The sequence below is a fragment of the Mauremys reevesii genome, linkage group 11, assembly GCF_016161935.1.
Source record: "Mauremys reevesii isolate NIE-2019 linkage group 11, ASM1616193v1, whole genome shotgun sequence".
In the NCBI taxonomy this organism is placed as follows: domain Eukaryota; kingdom Metazoa; phylum Chordata; order Testudines; family Geoemydidae; genus Mauremys; species Mauremys reevesii.
This window is the reverse complement of record NC_052633.1, coordinates 69,032,478-69,054,625: the sequence shown is the minus strand read 5'-3', so window position 1 is coordinate 69,054,625 and position 22,148 is coordinate 69,032,478. Positions and strand designations below refer to the sequence as shown.

The following is a 22,148-nucleotide window of genomic DNA, read 5'->3' as shown; positions in this document are numbered from 1 at the left end:
AGAAAACCTCATAATTGGCCTCAACACGTGGGTCAGATTTCAGTTTCTGAGAGCAAGGATTTCAGTATTGCTATGCAAACAAGGCCACCAAACCTCCAACACCAAAAACAATGAGTGTGTTTCTCTCCTTGACATGGTTATGGCTACTAGCTGGAAGGCAGACAACAGGAGCCATTGGTAGGTGACACTTCTACCCCATGGATCACATGCCAGTTGGGTACTTGGAGTAGCAGGGCTTTCTGTGACTCTCAGCATGGCAGTCCTCACTCTGAGTTTCAGCTCAGTGGGTTTTTCTCTGTTTTGTACTTTTACTACCAATAAAGATTCTGCAACCAGGTCTCAGCTGGCAGTGTTGTTGCTGACGCACAAGGCAAAATCCATTCCAACTTGTCCTTCTGCAACTGGTCCCTTTTAGAGAAAATAGGAAGGTCTGTTCCTCCTCTCAGTTGTTATACAAAGGGAACACAACCACTGAAAACAGCCAACACAAATCTGGATCGTAGACATTTGCTGCATTACCACGGAAGCTGCTAACATTCATTGTTCACTTCTCCTTGAAAGAGAACTATGTCCAACGTTGCTTGCTTTCAGAAATAATACAACTCCTAATGGACAGGTATCTACACCCCAAACATAGGCCCTTATTGAAGTTTGTTGGAATCTCAGAGGAGAAGCTATGGAGACTGAACTGCCCTTCGTCCCTAGGGACCCTTCCAGGTCCGGTGCACTGCTGAGGTAGTGTGGAGAAAGCTTGTACTGCTGCTACTTCACCGGCACACCAGTACAGGTGCAGTACAACTGTCAACCTGGCTCCTTTCACATGCAGTTGACTCACTTTAGATGAAAAAATAACGTGGGTTAAATTAGCATTAAAATCCTGTGCCCTTCCCTGCAGTCAGATTTGGAGCAGAGTAAAACCATGCTAGTGTGTGTTGGTCCAAGCGCGCGCAGACATCTTAGTGCTAATTGTTCTTCTGAACCTTCCTCTTGAGCAGCCAAGAACGTAGGCTAGCTACTAGGTGTATTTCAGGCAGCAGACAGTATCCTTTCCTCCTCAACAGCTGTGAGCTCTTACCCTCCAGTCAGTGCCAGCTTTCCATAGAGTTGTTGGAGCACAGCTAAACTCATGGTCTTTGCCCCAGTAGTAGCGTCCTGCACTTCTCTCAGCAGATGGTTCCATTGAAGAGTGTATTTACAGAGTCTTTGCTTTGCTTTCCTCTCTTTAGCCCCGTCACGGAGGATCCTGCGATAAAGCCGAAATGTTTACTCACCACTGAACTCTGAGAGGAGGGAGCTTCAGTGCTTCCAATCTGCTGAAAACTCAAACCTTCTAACATCTTCAAGGAGCCCTTTGGAAGGACCTACCTGGGATTAAGCTCTTGCTGGATGTGGCCACAAACGACCAGCTGCTTTGCTGAGAATCTGGAGGGAAACTTTCATCATCATTGCAGTTTAGCTAGAACTATAATATAAACTAGGATGTAAAGCTCCAAGGATGCACGAGCTTCTCCCTCAGGAGAGATGAAGCACACGCTGGAACTAGTTCTGGGCATGAATAACGAAATCTAGGAGTGTTTCATCCATATTTGACTTAGTCTCTACCTTTTACTGCTTCATAGATGGGAAGTGTTCACTCTGATATCAGCCCACTAGCTTTGTGAAAATTTGTGGCCCAGAGCTTCATAACTTGACACTTGGAGAAATTAGAAGAACTTCTAGGGCCAGCAGCTGATTATGAATATAAATGATGACTAATAGCGATAATGGTAATTTTATACAATCAAGGCCATTCTTTTCTGTGTGAACGTCCCTTCTCTGTGTTCCTTTGTACCAACATGGACAAGCCTTCTTGGCCTTAACCCTCTTTGTAGTCTTTTGCACCTTCTCTTTACAGCACCTGGAAAGAACTGAAAATCCAGCCCATGGGTGCCCATTTACCCCAGTAACTGGATTTAAGCTGCTCTTCGTAGCCAGAGAAAGGAAGAATTCTTCTGCCAAACAGCTTAGCATTCCCAGAGAAAGGTAGGGAGGTCTCACATTTTGCCCCAGACGTCTTCATTTCCTAGAAGACTTAACAAATGCGTTTAGATGTGTTTTAAGCCATAGAGGTGCATCCTAGTTTGGATGCGAAAGCGAGACCTAAGGATGAAGGGCGTGAACACAGGGACTCTCCAAAGGCTGGTCTCCGCTGTTATTTTTTTAGGGCTAGGAGGGACTTTTCACTGTTGATCTTGGTGTTTCCAGCAGCTGTTATTTAGGAACACGTGACTAGCTGATTAGGTGGCACAAGTGTACAAACAGAACAGTTAATATCCCGCCTGCATTCAGTTCCAAACTTCAATATCAGGTGTGGATGGGAATGAGCGTGGAAAGAGGTCAGCTGGGGACAGAAAGAGGACCACGGGTCAAATGTCTCCTAATGGCAATTCACCCATTTGGGTAGGTGGAAGGTAGGAGCATTTGTGCAAGAGTGGTGACCAGACTACACACTGCAGAGTGCTGACCTTCCTGTACTAATGGCGAACATGTTCGCTACCACGTACTAAGGAGGATTAGGATACAGACAGTAGCCAGCTTGAAGAGACCATTAGGGCTGCAGGCAATAGGGTCCCCAGCAGAAACCACACAGATGAGCCTTCAGATACTATGGTGATGAGTGCTATCAAAAACTTTAACAAAAGGTCAAAGGAAGGAGAAAAATGGGAGCCCAATTGGACAATAATTTGATGTCCTTTATCATGACTGCGTCCTAACAGGAATGCCTGGTTGAAATAGCAAGGGGGGTAGTTTCTGTGTTTGTGACTGGGGCAGAGGCTGGTCTCTGCGTAGTGTGCTGTATTTTATAAATATTTACATGCAGATAGTTCATGTTGGCAGAAACACTTTAAAAGAAAATTCTTAAACTTTTGCCCATTTTCACTCCTGCTCGCTTAAAATCTGCACATTTCTAAATGTGCAAAATAAAAACTGGACTAAACCACTGTGGTGATAGGAGAGAATGGGTTAGTTTTGGGCTGGTTTTTTCCTCAGCATAACAAGAGTTTGCTGCTGCTGGATGTGGCTGCTGTAGTGCTTGTGTCTGCAAGATGCTACATAAGTAGCAGTGGGGCTTGGTAGACCAGCCCGTGACTGTGTGTGGATAGTAGTTCCCAGACACTGCTACAGGAACCAGTGCTAGGGATTTGTGACTGGTACCACAGGTTTTCCCACACTCTCTATGCACTGATTGTGAGAGGAATTGAGCAGCCCAAGTCCTCACTGACTCCAGCGCTTCTCATCCTCAAAGTGAACTTCTGTCATAGGCCAGATGTGGTGGTTCTGCTCACTCCCCATTCAACTGTATCCACTGTAGTAGAGGTCTGGATTGTTTACTCGTCACGTCCAAGCTTTGTTGCAGGTTAGGATGGATATGGCTTCCTGGCTCATATCTTAGTCTGGGTTAGTACATTTGCCCAAAAAGGTTGCTTCAGCAATGGGAAGCTACAGGTGCAGGAACAAAGCCATTACTTGAGAAACTTGGCACTTCCTGTTAACCTGTTTGCTTAGCAGCATCACCTGCCAGAGGGATTTGTTGGTTTTGTCAACAGACCGAAGACAGAATTTTAATTGAAAACAAGTTTGTTAGTTGATACAGCAGGTTGAGGTGAACTGTGCACTAGCCGCAGGAGCCTCTTAACAAAATAAAATGATTAAGCATAGTATGTGCAGTCCCTCCCCCAGTCCTCTTCCCAGTGACCATCTGTGTCCAATACATTATACATGGTGGTGAAAATATTGTGCCCTTAAAATCTAAATAGTTTAATGCTGAATTAATTAGTGTGATCTTTTTAATCCCTTAGAATATGGCCAGGATTTTTCCAAAGTAACTAGTGATTTTAGATGCCTGGATTTTTGGTGCCCAACTTCAGATATTTGGGATGAAATCTTGGCCCCGTTGACGTCAATGGCAAACTCCTAATGATTTAAGGGGGGGCAAGGATTTTACCACTAATTTTCAGAGGGTGAGTGCTCCCCACTCGCTGAAAATTAGGGCCTTTTATATATCAAGATGGGCACCCACAATTGCTAGTCACTCTGGAAAATTGTAACCTGTAAATCCTATTCTGTTCCAATGATGATCTGATGCTTATAGTTTTGTTTCACTAAAATGTTACTTACAAAATGGCAGGTGTAAGTGCAGTAGCCTGATTGGCTGTTGAATCCATATTGTAATATTACAGAGGACCCATATTTACCAAAACAAAAATACAGGAACCACGACACCTATAGAGTATCAATTATTGCCTTTCATCCACTCGGAAGGGGGCATTTCTTATCATTTCCTGTTATTTACTGGTTGTGTAGAAGGCCCAGCTGGCCTGTAAAATGTTGCCCATTGGCATTTAGTTATTTTAATATGAATGCTTCATCTATAAAATTCTGCCATCCAGGTTTTGAATTTGTTGTTGGGACATTTGATGACATTGTTGAACAGTTACAAAGTACAGCAAAACAACCCTTTTAAAATTTGAAGAGAGTGAGAAATAGGCAATTTGTACCACCCAATATGTGGCATTCAACGAGGGAAAAACCCAGCTCCCAGAACCAAGGAGTTAATCTCCATTTGAATTACGAAACTATCACCCCACTTTTTACTGATGCTTATTCCAGTGTATATTAACTAAATGTTGCATTTTGCCTCTTCTTCTTTTACTGTGTTGGTGTTTAGTTTCTAGATATCAAACAGGGATTAGTAAAATACTTTCTTATGTCTGGAATTAAAATGTGACTATTGTAAACACATTGCAGAAGGGTGGCTGGACCACGTGACCACCTTGGTTATGGAAATGTAAATAGAAACTAATTTACCTTATTAACCTCATGGAAGTGATGGCTCTTAAAGCTCCAGCATTGATCTCAAGCGATGAGCCTGACAGCAGCAGGTTGGAGAGTCTAAACTCCGTGAGTAATAATTTCCATTGAAATGTTTATGTAATAAATTCCATAGCTACTTACATCATATGTTCAGTTATGCCATATGCATTGGGCATCAGAATTAGCATGCAGGATCTTGGAGACCAAAACCACAGGCCTCTTTACCACTTTAACTAAAGGAATATGGCTCTGCTAGTAAGAAAGACAGGCAGTATAAAGCAGTACTTACACATTAGCCAGTTACAGTACATACGTAAGTATGAATTTCTTCAAATTGGAGCATTAGCCTATGTAGCACAGTAGGACTTTAGTTTGGACTGTTTTCTGAACAAATAACTCCAGGAAGGAAAAACTTGCTGCTCCAGGAAAAAGACTGGATAATAGCCCAGTTCAAATTTGGGTTTCTTTCCACAAACCTCTTCTTTTCAGTCTTATTTTCTTTCCCAATCTCTCCCCTGCCCCACACCTCACTTTTTTGTCTTCAGCACATTCCTGCCTCTTGCAGGAGATGCCGTACTATGCGATCATCCTTCCCCTTCACAAGCGGCCTGGGGCTATGTTGTCAAGTACTAAAAGTGCGCTGCTAGACCTCCTATAGGTTAGGGCATTCACCTAGCAGCTGTCTCTCTTGACAGCCCAGCACCTTGTCATATGAGATGTCTTATCAGAACTTCTTGGATTAGTAGCAAACTCTGTTAGCACTACACTGTCACACCCAAGGCTTTTCACAAATAGCTGGACAATAGTACATTTTTATTTTTAAAAAATCCTTGTCGTTAATGGCCTTTTAATGATACAAGTGTAACCCAGTTTAACACAGAGTAGCAAAGAGCATGGGTTGCACAAGAAGACTCATCAGAGGCATGTTTAAAAATTCCTATAACAGAACAGCCATTTGAAAATGTGAAAAGCTGGGAGATACATTATGGTCTGCTAAGCTCTGGGAGTTGTTTTCTGGCCCAGAGCAGTCCTCATTCTACCTGAATCTTTCACAGGACTTTAGAAATAGTGCAGGTCCCCTACCCCAATGCATTAAAATGAAATGACTTTTATAAGCACACTAGGTTTTTATGATTAGAGAGCGAAATCCAGGCAATTTGAAGAGTCTGCATTTGAGACCTGTGATCTGGAGCACTTGGCATTAGCATTTGACACCGGGCATCAGGATGTTCCCCTTCAGCTCAAGTGCTGAAGCCCCATGGAACTGTTCGCGGTAGGGAGCGGGTATTGCACAATGTGGGAGGAAGGTAGGAGTCTTCTGTGATGTTCCCAGCCATTTTCCTTTCTGGCTGAGCACTTCACTTCTCTGGTTTCCTCCCACACACACACAACTAATTACACTTAACTGGACAAACTTATTTCAAAGTATGTAAGAATATTTTTTAGCGAGACAGTTTTGTTAAATCATACTAGCTACTGTATTTTTACGTTTTATATGTAAAGCTTGACAATAGCTCAATGTATAATTTATTTTTGTTTTTTTATAAAGTTCACCCTCCTGCTTCACGACGATAGCCAATGTATAAACTGTATTAGAGGCACTGCACTGAGCTTCATATTGAGTCTGTACATGTGAACAAGAACTGTGATTTGTAGTCCACTCAGAATCAATCGTGAATTGTTTTTATTGTAGTTTTCTCTTAAATATACCACATCTGTGCAAAACGGTCTCCCAGAGTCATCTTTCCTTCGAACGTCACTTCCACAGAATTGTAAGGCAGCTAGCGTGACTTTAGCATGGCAGGCTAGCCAAGAGTCGGTGTAGGAAATTAACCATCGGCGGTCAGAAGACTGCTCCAGTGAAACCAAAGCAAAAGGGCTTTTTGCGGGTAAACGGTGTGACAGTCAAACACTCTATCCGTGTTATAGTTCTATAATAAAGCTTTAGCCCCAGGCAATACAAGCCACATGTTTCTCCCCAAAAGTTAAGGTTTGCTGGCAGCCCCTTGCTTGAAATAGTGTTGCTGAAGATACTCTGTTCATGGAAAGACTTTTAACCCATACTCGGCTAAATAGGTTAAGACTCTGACCCCCATCACAGACTTGTCTGTGACCATTTGTGACTAAAACTAAAATGCAATTTAAGTAAGATATAAGTGCCAGATGTTTTAATGGGAGCTATTGGCAGAACACTTGTGGAAAACTGACTATTTAAGTGTGTAAATGGGCTTGCCTCTGCTCCAGGTTCCAGCTCAGATGCCCTTCCTTCAGCAGCCAAGGCCTGCAGGGCCCTGCTTTGCTGCTTTCCCCCTGAGCCTCTCCTACCTTTCTGGGTTCGCCAGCCTCCCAGCTCCCTCTTCCCAGGGAGTGACTGCAGCCTACTTCTCTGCCGCCCCTTTCTATTGCTAGTTCCTGGGCTTTATACAAGCCCCTCCTGTTTCTGTCCTACTGAGTCTGCTCCCAAACAATTCCCTGCTCCCTGGCTGCTCCTCCAGGTGCAGCCTGTGGAATTAATTAGCCCACCTGGCCATCTTAACCCCTTCCAGTCTTGTGTGGGCTAGACAGCCCATCACAGTCCCTAAATGTATAGCTTAGAGGTTTATAAAGTATCTTTTTTTTTTTATAGCCCGAGGTAAAGAATTGGAGATGTCAAAAAAAAAAAAAAGAGGGGGGGAGACTTGTGGGGCTGGAAGACCTGTTTGTAGAAAAACAAACATAGGCCAATTATTGCTAATTAAATTCAGGAAAGTGTCAATAAATGGGATTATTTTGTGCTCGCGCTCTCTCCCCCTTTCACAGCTACATCCATTTAAAAACATGACTCCCAAGAAGGCGCTTCTCCTTACCCCTTACTGGAAAAATGTGAGAGTTGAGCAGGTCAAAATGGTCCTTTAGCCATGTAACTAAAGGGAAGAGCGAGTTAAATCAGAAGGAAGTGAAGAGCTCTAGCAAAAGCTGCAAAGTTTCCATGTCCTTTAACTCAACTATATTTTTCAAACCTGCTTCTAAAGTTTATAACAAAATCATGAAACAGGTTGACTTAACATTCTTTTATTGAATTAGAAAAAGTAAATTTACTTTTGTCTCATCGTTCACAATAAAATGTCCATTTTGCAGCTAACTGCCCTGCCCTCGATATTGATAAACACAGTTTCTTCTATCAGATGGGTAGCCGTGTTAGTCTGGATCTGTAACAGCAGCAAAGAGTCCTGTGGCACCTTATAGACTAACAAATGTATTGGAGCATGAGCTTTCGTGGGTGAATACACACTTCGTTGGATGCATGTAGTGCCCATGCATCCGATGAAGTGGGTATTCACCCATGAAAGCTCATGCTCCAATACGTTTGTTAGTCTATAAGGTGCCAAAGAACTCTTTGCCGCTTTTACAGTTTCTTCTGTTGCTCAGGAGTAGCCAATGGTAAACAAAGAATCAGAATATTCTGACCTAATGTAGATTTACTGTGTCTTACAATAAGTTATTAAATCAATAAGGACAGATTTGTTCTTGTATTTTAATTCTATAAATATACTAGACTTTAAAATAGTCTCACTTTTCAAGCTGTAACAATACATTTGCAGTTCCAGAACAGGTTAATACAAATAGCCTGGTTATACCCTTTCACTGTATGAAGTGAGTGCACTGCTTATGAAATGTTTCAAGCATTGGAAAATAGGATGTTTAGGCAGTGAAGAGGTACAGGACAGATGGCAGCAGTGCAAGCTTCTGCCACGCTGGCCTGCTCCCTGTGCTTAAGTGAGCAGCCCTAGGGGAGAAATGAATCCCTTCACCCGACTTGCCAACAAAGATGCTAATAGTGGTGATCTCTACTAACTGGAGCTAATCCACTGATTATTTCACACAGAACACTGCAGTGCCACCAGATGGTAATGACTTTTGGTCATTAGTTTAACTCTGGCCCAAGTTAGTAATGACAATTCCTGAATCCTTGCCAAACGCACATATAGATAGGGCGAGCAGCTGTAACGGGGTTATGGAGCGTTTTGTTCAAGTCGGCTAACTTTTCCTCTCCTTTTAGAAATAAACATTTTCATTAAAAATCTTACTAGGTAACAAGCAAGGGGAAGGGTGATGCTATTCAAGGTTTCTGGTAAACATTACCGCAGCCATTAACTACAGTAACTGTTACTAAAGCACTGAAATGGAAGCTGCTCCAGTTGATAGTAATGCAGTGCTGAAAGCAAATATTGCTTACTGAGGGCTCAGTTCAAGCTGTTTGCAGCTTGCTATGGCAGCAGGCTAGGAATACAAACATTCATGGCAAAAAGGCACTCATGCCCCCGCAGAGGAGAGCTCCTGTCTGTAAGTGACTGTGACACACAAGGCTGATCTCTTTGAATTTCAAAACCTCCATTCCAGTATCAAATCACATTTGTTTTTAAAGATTTAGAAGTAAGTCAGCCAGTGAATGAACAGTCTCTGCTGGCATCTAGGGGTGATCTACGGCTGCCCTTTGCAGCTACATACCCCTTCCCTCCCCAATCAAGCCTAGAGAAGATAAAAGTCAATATGGTCCATACAGCTAACTCTAGCTGACATAAAAACAGACCCATCAGTAAGCCAGGGAAAAACATGCATCTGATGTGCTCTGCCTATGCTTAACTCTGATGTCACTGAGCCCAATTGTTAGGGAGCTGCGTTCAGTCAGAGCCTGCACTGTAACCAGTCACTTCACACCAAAAGCGCATATATACATTTCTACGGAAGATTTGAGATTGTTTTGTGGGTCTAGGCAATCCTAGAGGCTCCTGGAACCTCCACTGTCTAATCAGTGGTTGGAAACATGCCTGTCTGTGTCAAAAGAGGTAAATTCCTTGTTTGATGTTTATAATGTGTAAAAATAAGTCCGTGATTGCGACTAGAAAACCCTTTATAGAAAATCATGAATTAGAGCGTAGAAAAGTAATGCAGGCTTAGTACAGTAGAACTTCAGTTACGAATAGACCTTTCAACCACATGCCTCATTTGGAAAGAACATACTCAGGCAACAGCAGACAAAATGAAAAGCAAGTACAGTATTCTGTTAAACATAAACTACTGAAAAAATAAAGGGAAAGCAGCATTTGTCTTCTGCATAGTAAAGTTTCAAAGTTGTATTAAGTCATTGTTCAGTTGTAAACTTTTGAAAGAACAACCATAACATTTTGTTCAGAGTTATAAACAACTTCCACTCCCGAGGTGTCTGTAGTACTGAGGTTCTCCTGTACTCTGATGGTGTAGTTAGAATTGTTCCTTTCCAGATGTAGGAATTAATGTACATCTCAGCTGCCTTCACAGCAATCTGAAATAATTCCATGGTTACTCAACTTATTACCCTCCTCAAACCAGTATTTGGATTAAGTATCCGGTATTAAAATAACACTGCTACCAGTATCATTAAAAGTTTGACTTCAGTAATAAGAGAAGCTAAAGATTAACCATTAAGTTAAATAACTCTGTAGTTAATTTATATGGAAATATCAAATAGCTCTGTGGGCTAGGCTGACAAATACATGATATAATAAAGGCAGAAGTTTTGTGACAGTATTTTAAAAAGTGATACATCTAGTTAATGAAACTAGATGGAGGGGGATTTTTTAAACATACTAAAATAAATCCTAAATAAAATGAGGGCCCAAACACTTTTGCCATATATCTGCACCTCATTCATTTATGCTACATTTGGCCTTCATTACAAGGTACGCATTCTGGGTCATAAAAATACATTATTAAAAACATCATGAAATTGAGAAAAATAGCCTGAACTTGCCAGGTACTGTATCTCCTTCAGTGGCAATTGAGTGTGCTCCAAACTCTTCAGGATCAGGCCATGAGATGGCAGTATCTAGCAAAAAATGTTTGCAGTAGCTTGTGTATGTACATTCAGTACTTTTACCTTTCAACTTTTCCCAGCATTTGCTGGAGAGCCACTACTGAGTTCTATGGAGAGGCTTTTTTTTTTTCTTCCTTTGCACTCGCTTTAGAAGGGAAATGTGTGATATGCACTTTGCTATTTTAAGGCATGTGAAAACAGTTTTTTAAAAATGACAGAGCTGAAGGATTAAAGCAGAAATTAGAAAGGAAGTGGCATTTCCCCTTGACTCTGGCCCTAATTTTTGAGCTCTGTCAGCATGAACAGTTTCTCACTCCGTTTTGTTGAACTAAAAAGCTCACTTAAAAGCTCTCTCTTTTTCCAGTAAGAAAATGTCCAAGCCTTTGATCATGTCCTTGGTGCTAGGATCTATCTTGCAGCACTATGTTATACCTTCTCCATGGCCACCTATGCTTCCTGCAGCATGGTGATCAGTACATCACTAAGTATTCAACTGGGGTCTAAGTACCACCAGGGCCTAGCAATATAACTCCTTTGGTGTTATAGTCAGTCTCTATGTTAATACAACTCAAGATCTCATTTGCTCATTTTATGGCTGCTGTATGCTGGTCTGTCTCTATTTCCAAAACCCCAAAATCTTCCATTTAAATAGCATAATACTGCTGCCCGCTTGGCCCAGACAATTAGCCCATATTCAGGACCCTGGAGGTTTGTTTCAGTTAGAAGGATAAATTGGTAATATGAGTCAGGAATATTTTTTGGTGCAATCTAGTTTCATTACAGAGACTGAACACAAAGTCCTGTTTCCCTGAACACAGTAGAGATAAACAGGCAGTTTCTTTATTAACAATTTCCAAGTCTTCCTCTGCAGCAAGCTCTGTCACTTCTCCCTCTCTGGGCTCTCCTCACTTTCTTTTTGAACACATACACAGCTTGCCAAATAATCTTTTAGCCTCTGTGTTTGCAAGAGGGCCCCTTAGGGAAACCCTCAGACCTGCTCAGACTTTACCATATGGTCCAGTGTCTTATGTACTATTCTCCTATTGCTTCTAGCTATCACTACATAAAGAAGGATCTAATTGCTCCTTCCATTTAGCCTGAAAGTAGCTTTAACCTGGTCTGTGATTGTTTACAGATCACAGACCTGATGATGGTAGCCATTAATACAGCTTCCAGCATAACACTGCATTCACAATATGTTCTTCCTTTGTTCCAGTCTGACTCTCGGACATTTGTCTACACTGACCTGTGTTTGCCATCTGCAATCTGTCCCCTAAATGAATCAAATATATTGTGGCGGTAGCATGTTTAAATACATCCAAATAGTGTTCAAAATTGTGCATTAACCAATACCATAATCTTAATTTATCAAGAGGACCAACTTTTGACCCATTTACTTTGTGTTGATGTTGATGGGGTTGCCTTGGTGTAAGTCAAGGCAGAATTGGCACATTTTATTCTACAAATAGTGCTTGTGAGGCCTAGAAGGACCCACTTAGAGGACCCTTCTAACCTAAAGGGTTCCATGACTGTACACAGTATTGGCCACCAACTTGAAAAAGACTTAGAAAGTGACCAGAAGACAAGGCCACTATAGAGAAGGGTGGAATCAGGAGCTCAATAGGTTGTTCTTAGGGAGAGGGTTGCAAGGAGATCTACTGTAATTTTGGGTTAAAAGAGGATCCCACAAGGATCTGGGTAGGAATCTCTCCACCGCACAAAACCAAGGGCATGAACCGAGACTCTGTAAAAAGAAGTTCAGGTCAGTTATTAGGAAGACTGTTTTTCACCCAGAATGTGCAGTAGGCCACTGGATATAATACTTCCTGGTTAGTTCTGCTGAGAAGCAGGTGGGAATGTCTCTCTTATGTGTATGTCAGATGTAAATGCTGTTCAGCTCCATTTGCCAGAGTGAGATTTCACAGAAACTGGACAGGGGCTTGCCCCCAATCAGGAGCAGCATATCAGGATGGTTGGTAACTGCCATGCTCGTAGGTCTCTCAGGCTGACAGTCAGTTCCTCTCCTGTTTTTTGTAACTTCAGCGGCAGTGAGAGCTTGTTCTTGGGAAGCGATGAGGTGGGAGAAATGCTCATTTTTGGAAAATATGCTCTGTGCTTTGTCTGCACACAGTTCTGCCTCTGAAGAGGTTTGGAATGAGCAAAAGCCCAATGGCTCCAGAGGCTGGCTAAAGGTCTTCATTTCTATCTCATTGCCACCGTCGTTGCTGAATGGTTGGTGTGCAGGCTGCTGGCGAAAGTAGCCATGAAAATGGGCATTCTGCTTTGAGACCGCCACCAACTTTTGAGGCTCTTTCCCCTTTGGACACCAGTGATTGATGGGGGATGCCCCAGAGAAACCTGGCGTCAGTTGGAAACCAACACCAATTCCCAGGATGCGGTGATACCTTTTAGAAGAAAGAATGACCTCTGTTGTACTAGCCAGTTTTTCCCATATCTGGGAACTGAAATGGTACTTCCACAAGCTGGTGTTAGGCCTAGAGTTTGAAATCCCTCCGCCAAAAGTCAGCATCGAGTCTTGAAAGACCACAGAAGAGTGTCCCACCACTTTTGGAGGACCTTGGCTAAACACAAGGACAGGCAACATTTAGTGCTTATAAAAACAACAAGAATATTCATTATTTCAGTTGGAAATGAGAATGGTCAGAACGCTTCTGCCTGCCCTGGGGCATGAAAACTTTGTCCAGCTAAGAGCTGCCTTGGCAACTTGCCCAAAGATCGGGGATATTTTCCTGACATAAAATGCAGCAGACTGCAGCCACTTTCATCTTTTGATATGGAAGGGTGAGCCACAGAGACACGTGGTCCCAGGATGGGGCTCCCTCTCAAGCTGGACAGTTTTTACTTCGATTAAAATCACAAGATCCCATCCTGGGCCCAGTAGTCTCTGCAGCCTGCCTCTTCCTATTAAAGATAAGGGCAACCAGAAGCCACACCTTTTCCACCCTTGCTCTATTTCCCTCTGTCTCAAACTCAAATCCAAGGAACAGTGAAACCTGATCCAGTGCAGTTAGCTTAAATCCCTAAGAAATCATAGAAATTGCAAAGATCGTCTTGTGTGTTACAAGGGTGAACAATTGTTCCAGGTGTTCTATTCCTTAGTTCTCTGTCTAAGTTTCAAAGATTCAAATACTTCCACTACTTTAAGCGCCGTTTGCCTGGATACAGTGCCATGGGTGGGGCCTCACTCTTCTCTCGCTAATTTATTTACTATGACAATGAATGAGGTCTACCTTGTTCTGATAGTCGACCACTTGCGGCTTGTAAAGTCCCACTTCCATAGGTCCCTCTGTTCTCTCAGCCCCATCAGTCCTCCAAACAGGTACATGCCCGTGCCGTAAACCACAGCTGAGTGACCATGCCGGGGTCCTGGGCCAGCATCACAAGACAGTGGAGATACCTGTGACCACTTTCCTGTATCTGAAAGTAGAAGGTAACATTACAGAGATATCAAGAATGTTTGATAACTGAGAACAACCGTATTTAAAGAACAAAGCAACATGTAGCTATGAGAATGGTTTCATTTCCTCTCCATTCCTTAAAGTTAATCCGGCCTGAGATGCCATGGTAATATATGAAATCTAAAGTATGGTGGTTAAAAAAACCCAAAAACTATTTTTTGGAGTGTAAGTGTTAATGAAAGTTCCAGATGGGCAACGCTGGAGGCATTTATTTACAGAGCAAGTACTGCAGGCTTCCTAACACTGCCCTGCCCTGCTCTGCGCTTCAACTCTGACCTGGAAAGACTGCTTTGCTTTCCAGGGATGAGAGGGTACGTCAGTCGTCATGCACACTTACTCATTAGTGCCTCTGCTGGCAATGGGTTGGAGGAACCCAGGATGATACAGATACACCAATTCATTCCGAACAAGCCATTAGATGACACATGCTTTCAGTCACTCTGAGCCTGGGATTTTCTGGTTTGCAAACCAGGATAATAGAGGCTGGTGATGAAATATGCAGATGGAAACCATCCCCTGCCAATGCAGGATTTTGGTCCCTGTGGTATTTTATACTGAGTCCAAGCAATTAGAGATGCTTAAAATTCTGCAGTAAAACACACTTTGTCAGAGCAGACCCTGTCTGTTGAACAGCTTTGAGACACACAATTGAGAATAGCTGTCTTCCTTTGCAGTTTAAGACTCCAGTTGAAAAGCCAGTTACAACAGCACCAATTTACAGTGAAGAGTGGCAGATTAAAAGTAGGGTTCTAATTCAGGAATTGAATTCTGTTTACAGAGTGGATGTTTATGGGGATGTAGATAAGGCCTTCAAAAGATGGGTTCACTTCTAACAAGCATTGAGGCCTTGCCCTGGATATTAACACCAGTAACAAGCCATTGGTATTGCTGCACCTCTACAAACCCCTAATGTAGACACGCAAAGCCACTGAAACAGGGATAAGATGCACCAATACAAATTGCAACTTACCCAGTCTACATGAGAGGTTTGAATGAGTGCAGTTATAGTGGAGAGTGACCACTGAATCGTGGAATTAGGGAAGGTCACCATTGTAGCTGAGGTTTAAGGTTTTTAGTATCCTGTTTGAAAACTTTGAAAAATATGACAGTAGACAGCAAAAGCTATCAGCTGATCTCTGTACAGTGGACTCTGAAATTGTGTTGGAGACCTCAGCCCAAAGGACTAGTGCAGAACAGGCAGACTCCTTCAGAACTATGGTGCCCTGCTAGCATTAATTCCAGCCTAAAATGGGTTTTCTCTGCAATCAGAATGTGAGGGGAAAAAAATTATTAAAATGAAGGATTAAATTCTGCCCACCATAGCAAAATCTGAGGATTTACACAGGTTTCTATACAATTCCTGCTGATAAGGGGTTTCTTAAGAGGCCGATCCACATCCCACTGAAGTCATGATGGAGGCTCTCCATTAACTTCACTGGGCATTGGATCAGATCTTAAGAGAAGTTTTAACTTACCAAAATGTAAAGCCCAAAACTCTTGTGAAATCCCTTTGATGTCGAAGTATCCCCCATAGATGTACATGCTGGAATTGTACACTACTGCGCTGTGGCCCTTTCTGTTAGCTGGAGCAATGCTCTGAAAACATTTTAGTAATGAAATGAAAAATCACTTTAACAAACTTTGCCATAGACATCCTGGATTTATGTAGGTTTATCTCAGCACCACTTTCTGCCCCCAATTTAAGAAAAGAAAATCTAGTGATATCTGGGTGAAAATCTTAGCAATTTTGATTTGAGTGATTCCATGGTTGGAATTTTATGAAATATTAATTTTTGCACTAAAACATGAAAATTAAAATCTTCAGATGTGCTGATGTGAAAACTGATCCCATAGCTGAACAAAAAGTCAATGTTTACATTTTGAGGTTTTCATTCAAAAACAGGAGTGGGTTTTTGTTTGTGTGTACTGATTCACTTGTTTCCAAAGAAGTCTCTAATTTAGAGTGAAGAAATGAAAAAATTGCCAGATTTTTGTGAAAACAGCACATATCAAACTTGGAGGTTTATGAATATTGTCAATATTTTTAAACAATCCTAGTTTTAAGAGAATAAGCCTCTTTTAAATTGGCAACCCAGGCTTAATATTGGCCCTCTTGACTGAAGTGTTAAAAGAACAGTAGAGGTAATAACATTCAGCATTTACATCCTAGGATCAAAGTGTTTCGCAAAGGTAGGTAGTATCCAGGTTTTTCAGATGGGGGAAACCTCAGCTATTGAAATTGCAGGGAAAGAAAGCAGTGTACTTTACAGCAACATATCCCTGAGGAGTCTAGACTGGAACTGTTTTGGGGAACACATTTTAAAGCAATCAACATGCATTTGATTCACTCATTCCCTAGCTCCCCTTACCTCAATCTCCACTGCTGTGTGCCGGCACTCAGACCATCTCGCTGAATCTAAAAGGATTTTTAACAAAGTATAGTTTATATCTAAGACCACAAGAGGACACTGTTGCTTAAAAAAAATCTGAATAGCAATTTTGAAAGTGGCATCCTGGTATATTTACCATATAGCAAGGATGAAACTCTAACATAGCAGTATTGTGAGCTACCAAAGGGCATATTGTAATTGCCTTTATCTTAGTTGTCTTTTCATTCTCTGAGCTAAGAAAATATTAGACTGTATTGTACACTTCCTACTACTGACCAGATGCCCCGATTTTATAGGAACAGTCCCAATTTTGGGGACTTTTTCTTATATAAGCTCCTATTACTTCCCACCCCCTGTCCTGATTTTTCACATTTGCTGTCTGGTCACCCTACTTCCTACACCAAGGTTTCTCAATGTAAATATCACCATCGGCTATTCAGTATGTTATACATTAAAAGTTTGTGTTTTCTGCTGGGGAATGCTCTTCTTTTGTAACATTGTAATGTAGTTTTAGGGTATGTCTATACTATCCGCCAGATGGGTGGGTAGTGTTCAATGTATCGGGGATCAATTTATTGCGTCTTGTCTGGACACGATAAATCAATCCCCAAATTGACGCCCATACTCCACTTCAGCAGGAGGAGTAAGCGGAGTCGTCGGGGGAGCTGCGGCAGTTGACTTGCCGCTGTGAAGACGGCCAGGTAAGTCGAACTAAGATACTTCAACACGTAGCTGAAGTTGCGTATCTTAGTTTGAACTCCCCCTTCCCCCGCTAGTGTAGCCCAGGCCTAAATGTCCAAAAGTTCCATTTACCTTCAGATCTTGGTAGTGAATATTTTAAATAAGGGGAATTTAAAAAAAAAAGTCAATCTTTAACTAGTACTCTATAGAGTCCAATTGTACTGATGGGCAATTTAGTACTATGACTCAGGGAAGCCTATTTCATGTGATGCTTTACACTTCGATAGGAGTTTTCATCCGAGGATATCAACATTGATTAATTCAGCCAGGTGAGTGAGTATTTCTACTTTACAGATGGGAAACTGAGGCAGAGATAGGCAAGAACTTGCCTAAGATCACATAGTGAAATCAGGAGAGAATAGTAGCAAGGAGGCTTCACTCCCAGTTTTCACCTGTACCATGCTGCACCTCATGGGAAACTATATATAATACACTTCTGTAATGTTACATTGAAATATTAATAGTAAACTATTTAACAGCATATAAAATTAAATATTGTAATATTTCCCAGGGGAAATATATAAAATATTATTGGATATAATATTAATGACCCATTGCCTTTATTAGAGTTAAATCAGTGATAAAACAAACAAAAATTTGGTCTTTAAAGACGGTCAGGAAAAATTTTAAGAAATGCCGCGTTCATTTTTCCCTTTTCTTCATCTCAAGTAGTTTTCTATTTTATTTGATCTTTTTAGGGCATGTCTACACTTACCGGGGATCAACACGGTTGCGATTGATGCACTGGAGGTTGATTTAGCAGGTCTAGTGAATACTAGCTAAATCGACTGCAGATCACTCTCCCGTCGACTCCGGTACTCCACCGGAACGAGAAACATAAGTAAGTTGACAGAAGAGCATCTCCCGTCGACGCAGTGCGGTGTAGACACCACCATAAGTTGACCTAAGCTACATCGACTCCAGCTACGTTATTCACTTAGCTGGAGTTGCATAACTTAGGTCGACTTACCCCTGTAGTGTAGACAAGGCCCTAGTGCCAGCCTTTCTATATGTTTCTCAAAGTGCAAAATACGTTACTATTTTCCTCCCATAACAGACAAACATTTGTGAGTTTTCTTTACCATTGGACATAATTTAGAAAAAAAATCCCCTCATCTCTCAGCCTGCTATTTCACTGCTAAAGAACTTTTTAAAGATCAACTTATAAAACTCTAAAAGTAAGGAGTCTAATGAAAATGCTGAAAACCTTGAGTACAGAAATGTTGCTACAAAATATTTCCCAATGGAAAGAAAAATTGATTGTTTGGCAGTTTCACAGCCTAATTTTTAAGACAAAATTCTCTCTGTGGTTTTGCGTGTAAAACTCCCAATGAAGCCAAAGGGAAATGTGAGCATGTACATCAGAGGACACAACTAGGCCCTTACTATTTATTACCCTCTGTGGAATTACTGTGTATTTGAACAAGCCTGTTTTGCTGCCTCTTGGAAGAAAACTGGTTATCTTGTTCCATACCAATGTCATACATCCAGAGAGGGATCTTCGCCTGCGTAAAAGCGGAATCCACCATCCCACCAAAAATATAGAGGATGCCCTGCAAGCACAATGATATTCATGTATCACCCGGAGGCGGCCAAGTGCAGTACAAAAAATCTAAAAATAATTTTAAAAGGACAAAGCCCCCATCACCAAATAAAGAACCCCAAAATGCACAGCCAGTCTTAACCAATGAACAGGAGTGTCACTAAGCAATCTTTTTATTATTTGAGGGTAGCAAAAAAATCATCCAGTGATAATATAGTAATTCTTATTTATCACCTTTCTCAAAACATTTTACAAACGACATACAGATATCACCACTGAAATGCAGCCACATCTTGGGGGAAAGGTGACAACTATTTCACAGAGCACAGCAACACTCCTCAACAGTTTGTGCCAAGCGCCAAAGAAAAACATCTGTTAGGAGCAGGACTAATCTAAACTCACCTGATAAGCCACCATTGAATGTTCTTCCAGTTCTTCTGGGCCATCTTCTGAACAATGCAGTTGTTCCCATTCGTTGCTTGCTAGGAAACAAAAGGAGAGCTAAACTGGATACACACAAACCACGTGGAAGTCAGCAGTAGGGTGAAAATGAGATGCTTTGAAGGAGGCATCTTTGGTTCTGCCCACACTTCCAAAATTAGACACGGTTGATATTGGGATCAAACACAGTTTTCCCCTTGACTGCTGTGGGAAGGTGAAAATGTAAACAACTTTAACTGGATTGTTCATTCTCCATTTTTTTTCCTATTAGCATGGAAGGTTGAATTAGTTCCTCCCACAAAATAGGTTTGTACTTTTCTATTTGGCAAACAATTGTATTTCTCTCTTGGTTTGAACAGAGTTAAAATTGTTACTGTTTTTTATATATTGTACACCAAAGCCTTGCTATCCCACAAGCATCAATGTCAGCATAGCACTGGGATTCATGCTAGTTAACTGATACTATCTGGGCCAGAATGGGGAGCACAAAACACTGGGGTGTTAAATGAATTTCACAAAAATGTTTTGTTTTAATTTCTTTGTAATGGAAGGTGCAAATTTGATAATTCAGCCTTACAATATCCAGCTATTTCTGTTTCTGTACTAAAATGTTGCAGTCATTATCTGTATTTTTCATATGTAACTTGAATCAGAGTATTTTAAGGAAAGCATTATTTTTGGCTTAAAATAACTAAGGGAAAACAAATCCCATGCTTCAGTGTGTAATGACAACAGCAACATACGTGCACCCCATTGCATAATTTATCTAGGTGCATTATGGGATTTTCACCTACGTCACAACCATTCAGCGCTGGCACTTGCAAGAAGCAGAACACCAGCTTTGATGAATCAATATGGCAAATCCTGCCATTCCCAAACTGTGGAATGTGAACTAGATATTCCATCTATTCACTTTACAATTTAAGAAGGTAGCAGGTGAACCATTAAAGTTTGGGAGCCGGTGGCCTAGAGACTTCTTATGCCATGGAGTGGCTCCGATTTCACAAGGATGCATGTGTCACTCTGCATCCAGGCATACAGTGGAGGGACAGGCTTACCTATATTGTACCGCCAGAAGTCACTTAGGCTGCTGTTGCACCGACCCCCGTAAAGATAAACAAACCCTCTGCAGATGCTGCAGGCATGTTTGAACCGATCGCATGGAAAAGGCTTGCTCTGTGGTACAGGTTTCCATAGGTACTTTGCAGTGTTCCTTTTCATCCCTACATCTGGGTTCTTGCCAAATCCATTGTCTTCTGTAAAGGGCAGCAGTACTAGGGAGAGCCCCCGCAAAAGTCAGGGACCCAATCTCATCTTGGTAGGGTCTGCGAATGAGAGTGAGGGAGAATTTAACATAGTGTCAGAACTTTGATGCAGCCCTATGATACAAAATGTTCCTGATTTCTTCCTGTCCCACCAAAACTTACACTGTTTAAATTATGTCAGTCAATGAACTCCACAGCAACACCACTTCTTTGGTCAATTGGGGCAATACACTGATTATAATACATTTGGACTTCAGTAAAGCATTTGATACATTGACTCACAAAATCTTCCTTTCCTAACCCAGTGTTTTTCAAAGTTCGAGTTGTGACCCACTATTGGATCGTGGCATGTAAGGCACTGGGTCCCCTTGCTCAGTACCAGGGACCTTAGCGGCTCTGATCAGCACTGCTGACTGGAACGTTAAAAGTCCCATCGGTGGTGCTGCCCAGCTAAGGCAGACTAGTGCCTACCTGTTCCGACACCGTGCTGCGCCTCCAGCTTCCAGGCAGGGGGGCTACAGGGCTCTGCGTGGAGCACCGGCTCCGCATTCCCATGGGCTGGGAACCGGCCAATGGGAGCTGGGGGGGGATGCCTGCCTGTGGGTGAGAGACACGCAGAGCCGCTTGCACACTTCGGCCTAGGAGCCGGACCTGTTGCTGGCTGCTTCTAGGGCATAGTGCGGTCTGCGGTGCCAGGAGAGGCAGGAAGCCTGCCTTAGCACCCTGGTTGCGCCGCTGACCGGGAGCCACCAGAGGTAAGTCCGCGCCTCAATCCCTTGCCCCAGTCCTGAGGGCCCCCACAAAAAACCCTCATTCCCGGCCCCAGCACAGAGCCCTGACCCCCTCCCGCACCTCAACCCCCTGCCCCAGCCCAGAGCCCCCTCCCACACCCTGAATCCCTCATTCCCAGCCCCACCCCGCAGCCCACACCCCAATCTTCTGCCTCAGTCCACAGCCCCCTCCCGCAGTCCACAGCTCCGCTGGGTCGCAGGCATCAACAATTTTCTTCAACTGGGTCCCCAGAAAAAAAGTTTTAAAACCAGTGTTTGAATTTAAGACTTCTGTGAATTGAAAAGTGGTTGGAAGATTGCAAATAAAGGGCAGTAACAGACAGTGGGCTTAGTCTGGGAAAGGTTACAGAAATAAAACCACAAGGACTGTGGCTAGGTCTGTTTTACATCCTGTTGTAATCTGTCTGATACCAAATTGGAAGGATAAAATATAGAGATGAAAGTGGCGCACAAGAAGTAACCCAGACTGAATTTAGACTGCCACACTCAAAGGCATCTGGAGTCAAGGTAGACCTGGAGAAAACAAAATAATCCTTTTAACCTAATTTGCCACAAGATGTCACTGTATTCAGTGCAAAGACAGCAACAGCAAGAGCATTCTTCTACCTTTTTTTTTTTTTTTAAAGGTTTAACCCTTTTCTTGTTGGGGCATGGCTAATGCTTAAGGCTGCTTATTTTATGATAGCACAGATAATTTTAATAGTGGCAGCCGTTCAGTTTAAAAGACACACCATTGTGAAACTGACTGTGCCTTTTTCAACACTCTTGGTGTTGGCCAGAGTCCAGAATGACAAGAATTGAGAAAGTGGCA

General features: G+C 42.2%; 3 protein-coding genes across 10 annotated transcripts in view; 2 read left to right on the top strand and 1 right to left on the bottom strand.

Moving 5' to 3' along the window:
• PTPN4 (protein tyrosine phosphatase non-receptor type 4) overlaps window positions 1-6,580 on the top strand; it is a 302,113-nt gene extending 295,533 nt beyond the window's left edge. For 3 of the 5 annotated variants that reach the window (XM_039494797.1, XM_039494795.1, XM_039494799.1), the window contains one exon: window positions 1,227-6,580. In XM_039494797.1, the coding sequence (XP_039350731.1) occupies window positions 1,227-1,284 (58 nt within the window). In that variant the 3' untranslated portion in view covers window positions 1,285-6,580. The remainder of the gene's footprint in view (window positions 1-1,226) is intronic. The other 2 variants (XR_005586213.1, XR_005586214.1) reach the window with 2 other exon arrangements.
• A 1,588-nt stretch (window positions 6,581-8,168) lies between these two features.
• LOC120374388 (tip elongation aberrant protein 3-like) overlaps window positions 8,169-22,148 on the bottom strand; it is a 29,127-nt gene continuing 15,147 nt past the window's right edge. For 2 of the 4 annotated variants that reach the window (XM_039493933.1, XM_039493934.1), the window contains exons 2-8: window positions 20,340-20,606; window positions 19,243-19,322; window positions 18,772-18,850; window positions 16,536-16,582; window positions 15,642-15,762; window positions 13,939-14,125; window positions 10,688-13,269 (exon numbers count right to left, since the gene is read on the bottom strand). In XM_039493933.1, coding sequence (XP_039349867.1) covers window positions 12,564-13,269; window positions 13,939-14,125; window positions 15,642-15,762; window positions 16,536-16,582; window positions 18,772-18,850; window positions 19,243-19,322; window positions 20,340-20,502 — 1,383 coding nt within the window. In that variant the 5' untranslated portion in view covers window positions 20,503-20,606 and the 3' untranslated portion in view covers window positions 10,688-12,563. Of the gene's footprint in view, window positions 10,157-10,687; window positions 13,270-13,938; window positions 14,126-15,641; window positions 15,763-16,535; window positions 16,583-18,771; window positions 18,851-19,242; window positions 19,323-20,339; window positions 20,607-22,148 lie in introns of those variants that run through there. The other 2 variants (XM_039493936.1, XM_039493935.1) reach the window with 2 other exon arrangements.
• RALB (RAS like proto-oncogene B) overlaps window positions 17,192-22,148 on the top strand; it is a 115,839-nt gene continuing 110,882 nt past the window's right edge. The window contains exon 1 of the mRNA XM_039493938.1: window positions 17,192-17,257. The gene's annotated coding sequence lies outside the window, so the exon portion shown is untranslated. The remainder of the gene's footprint in view (window positions 17,258-22,148) is intronic.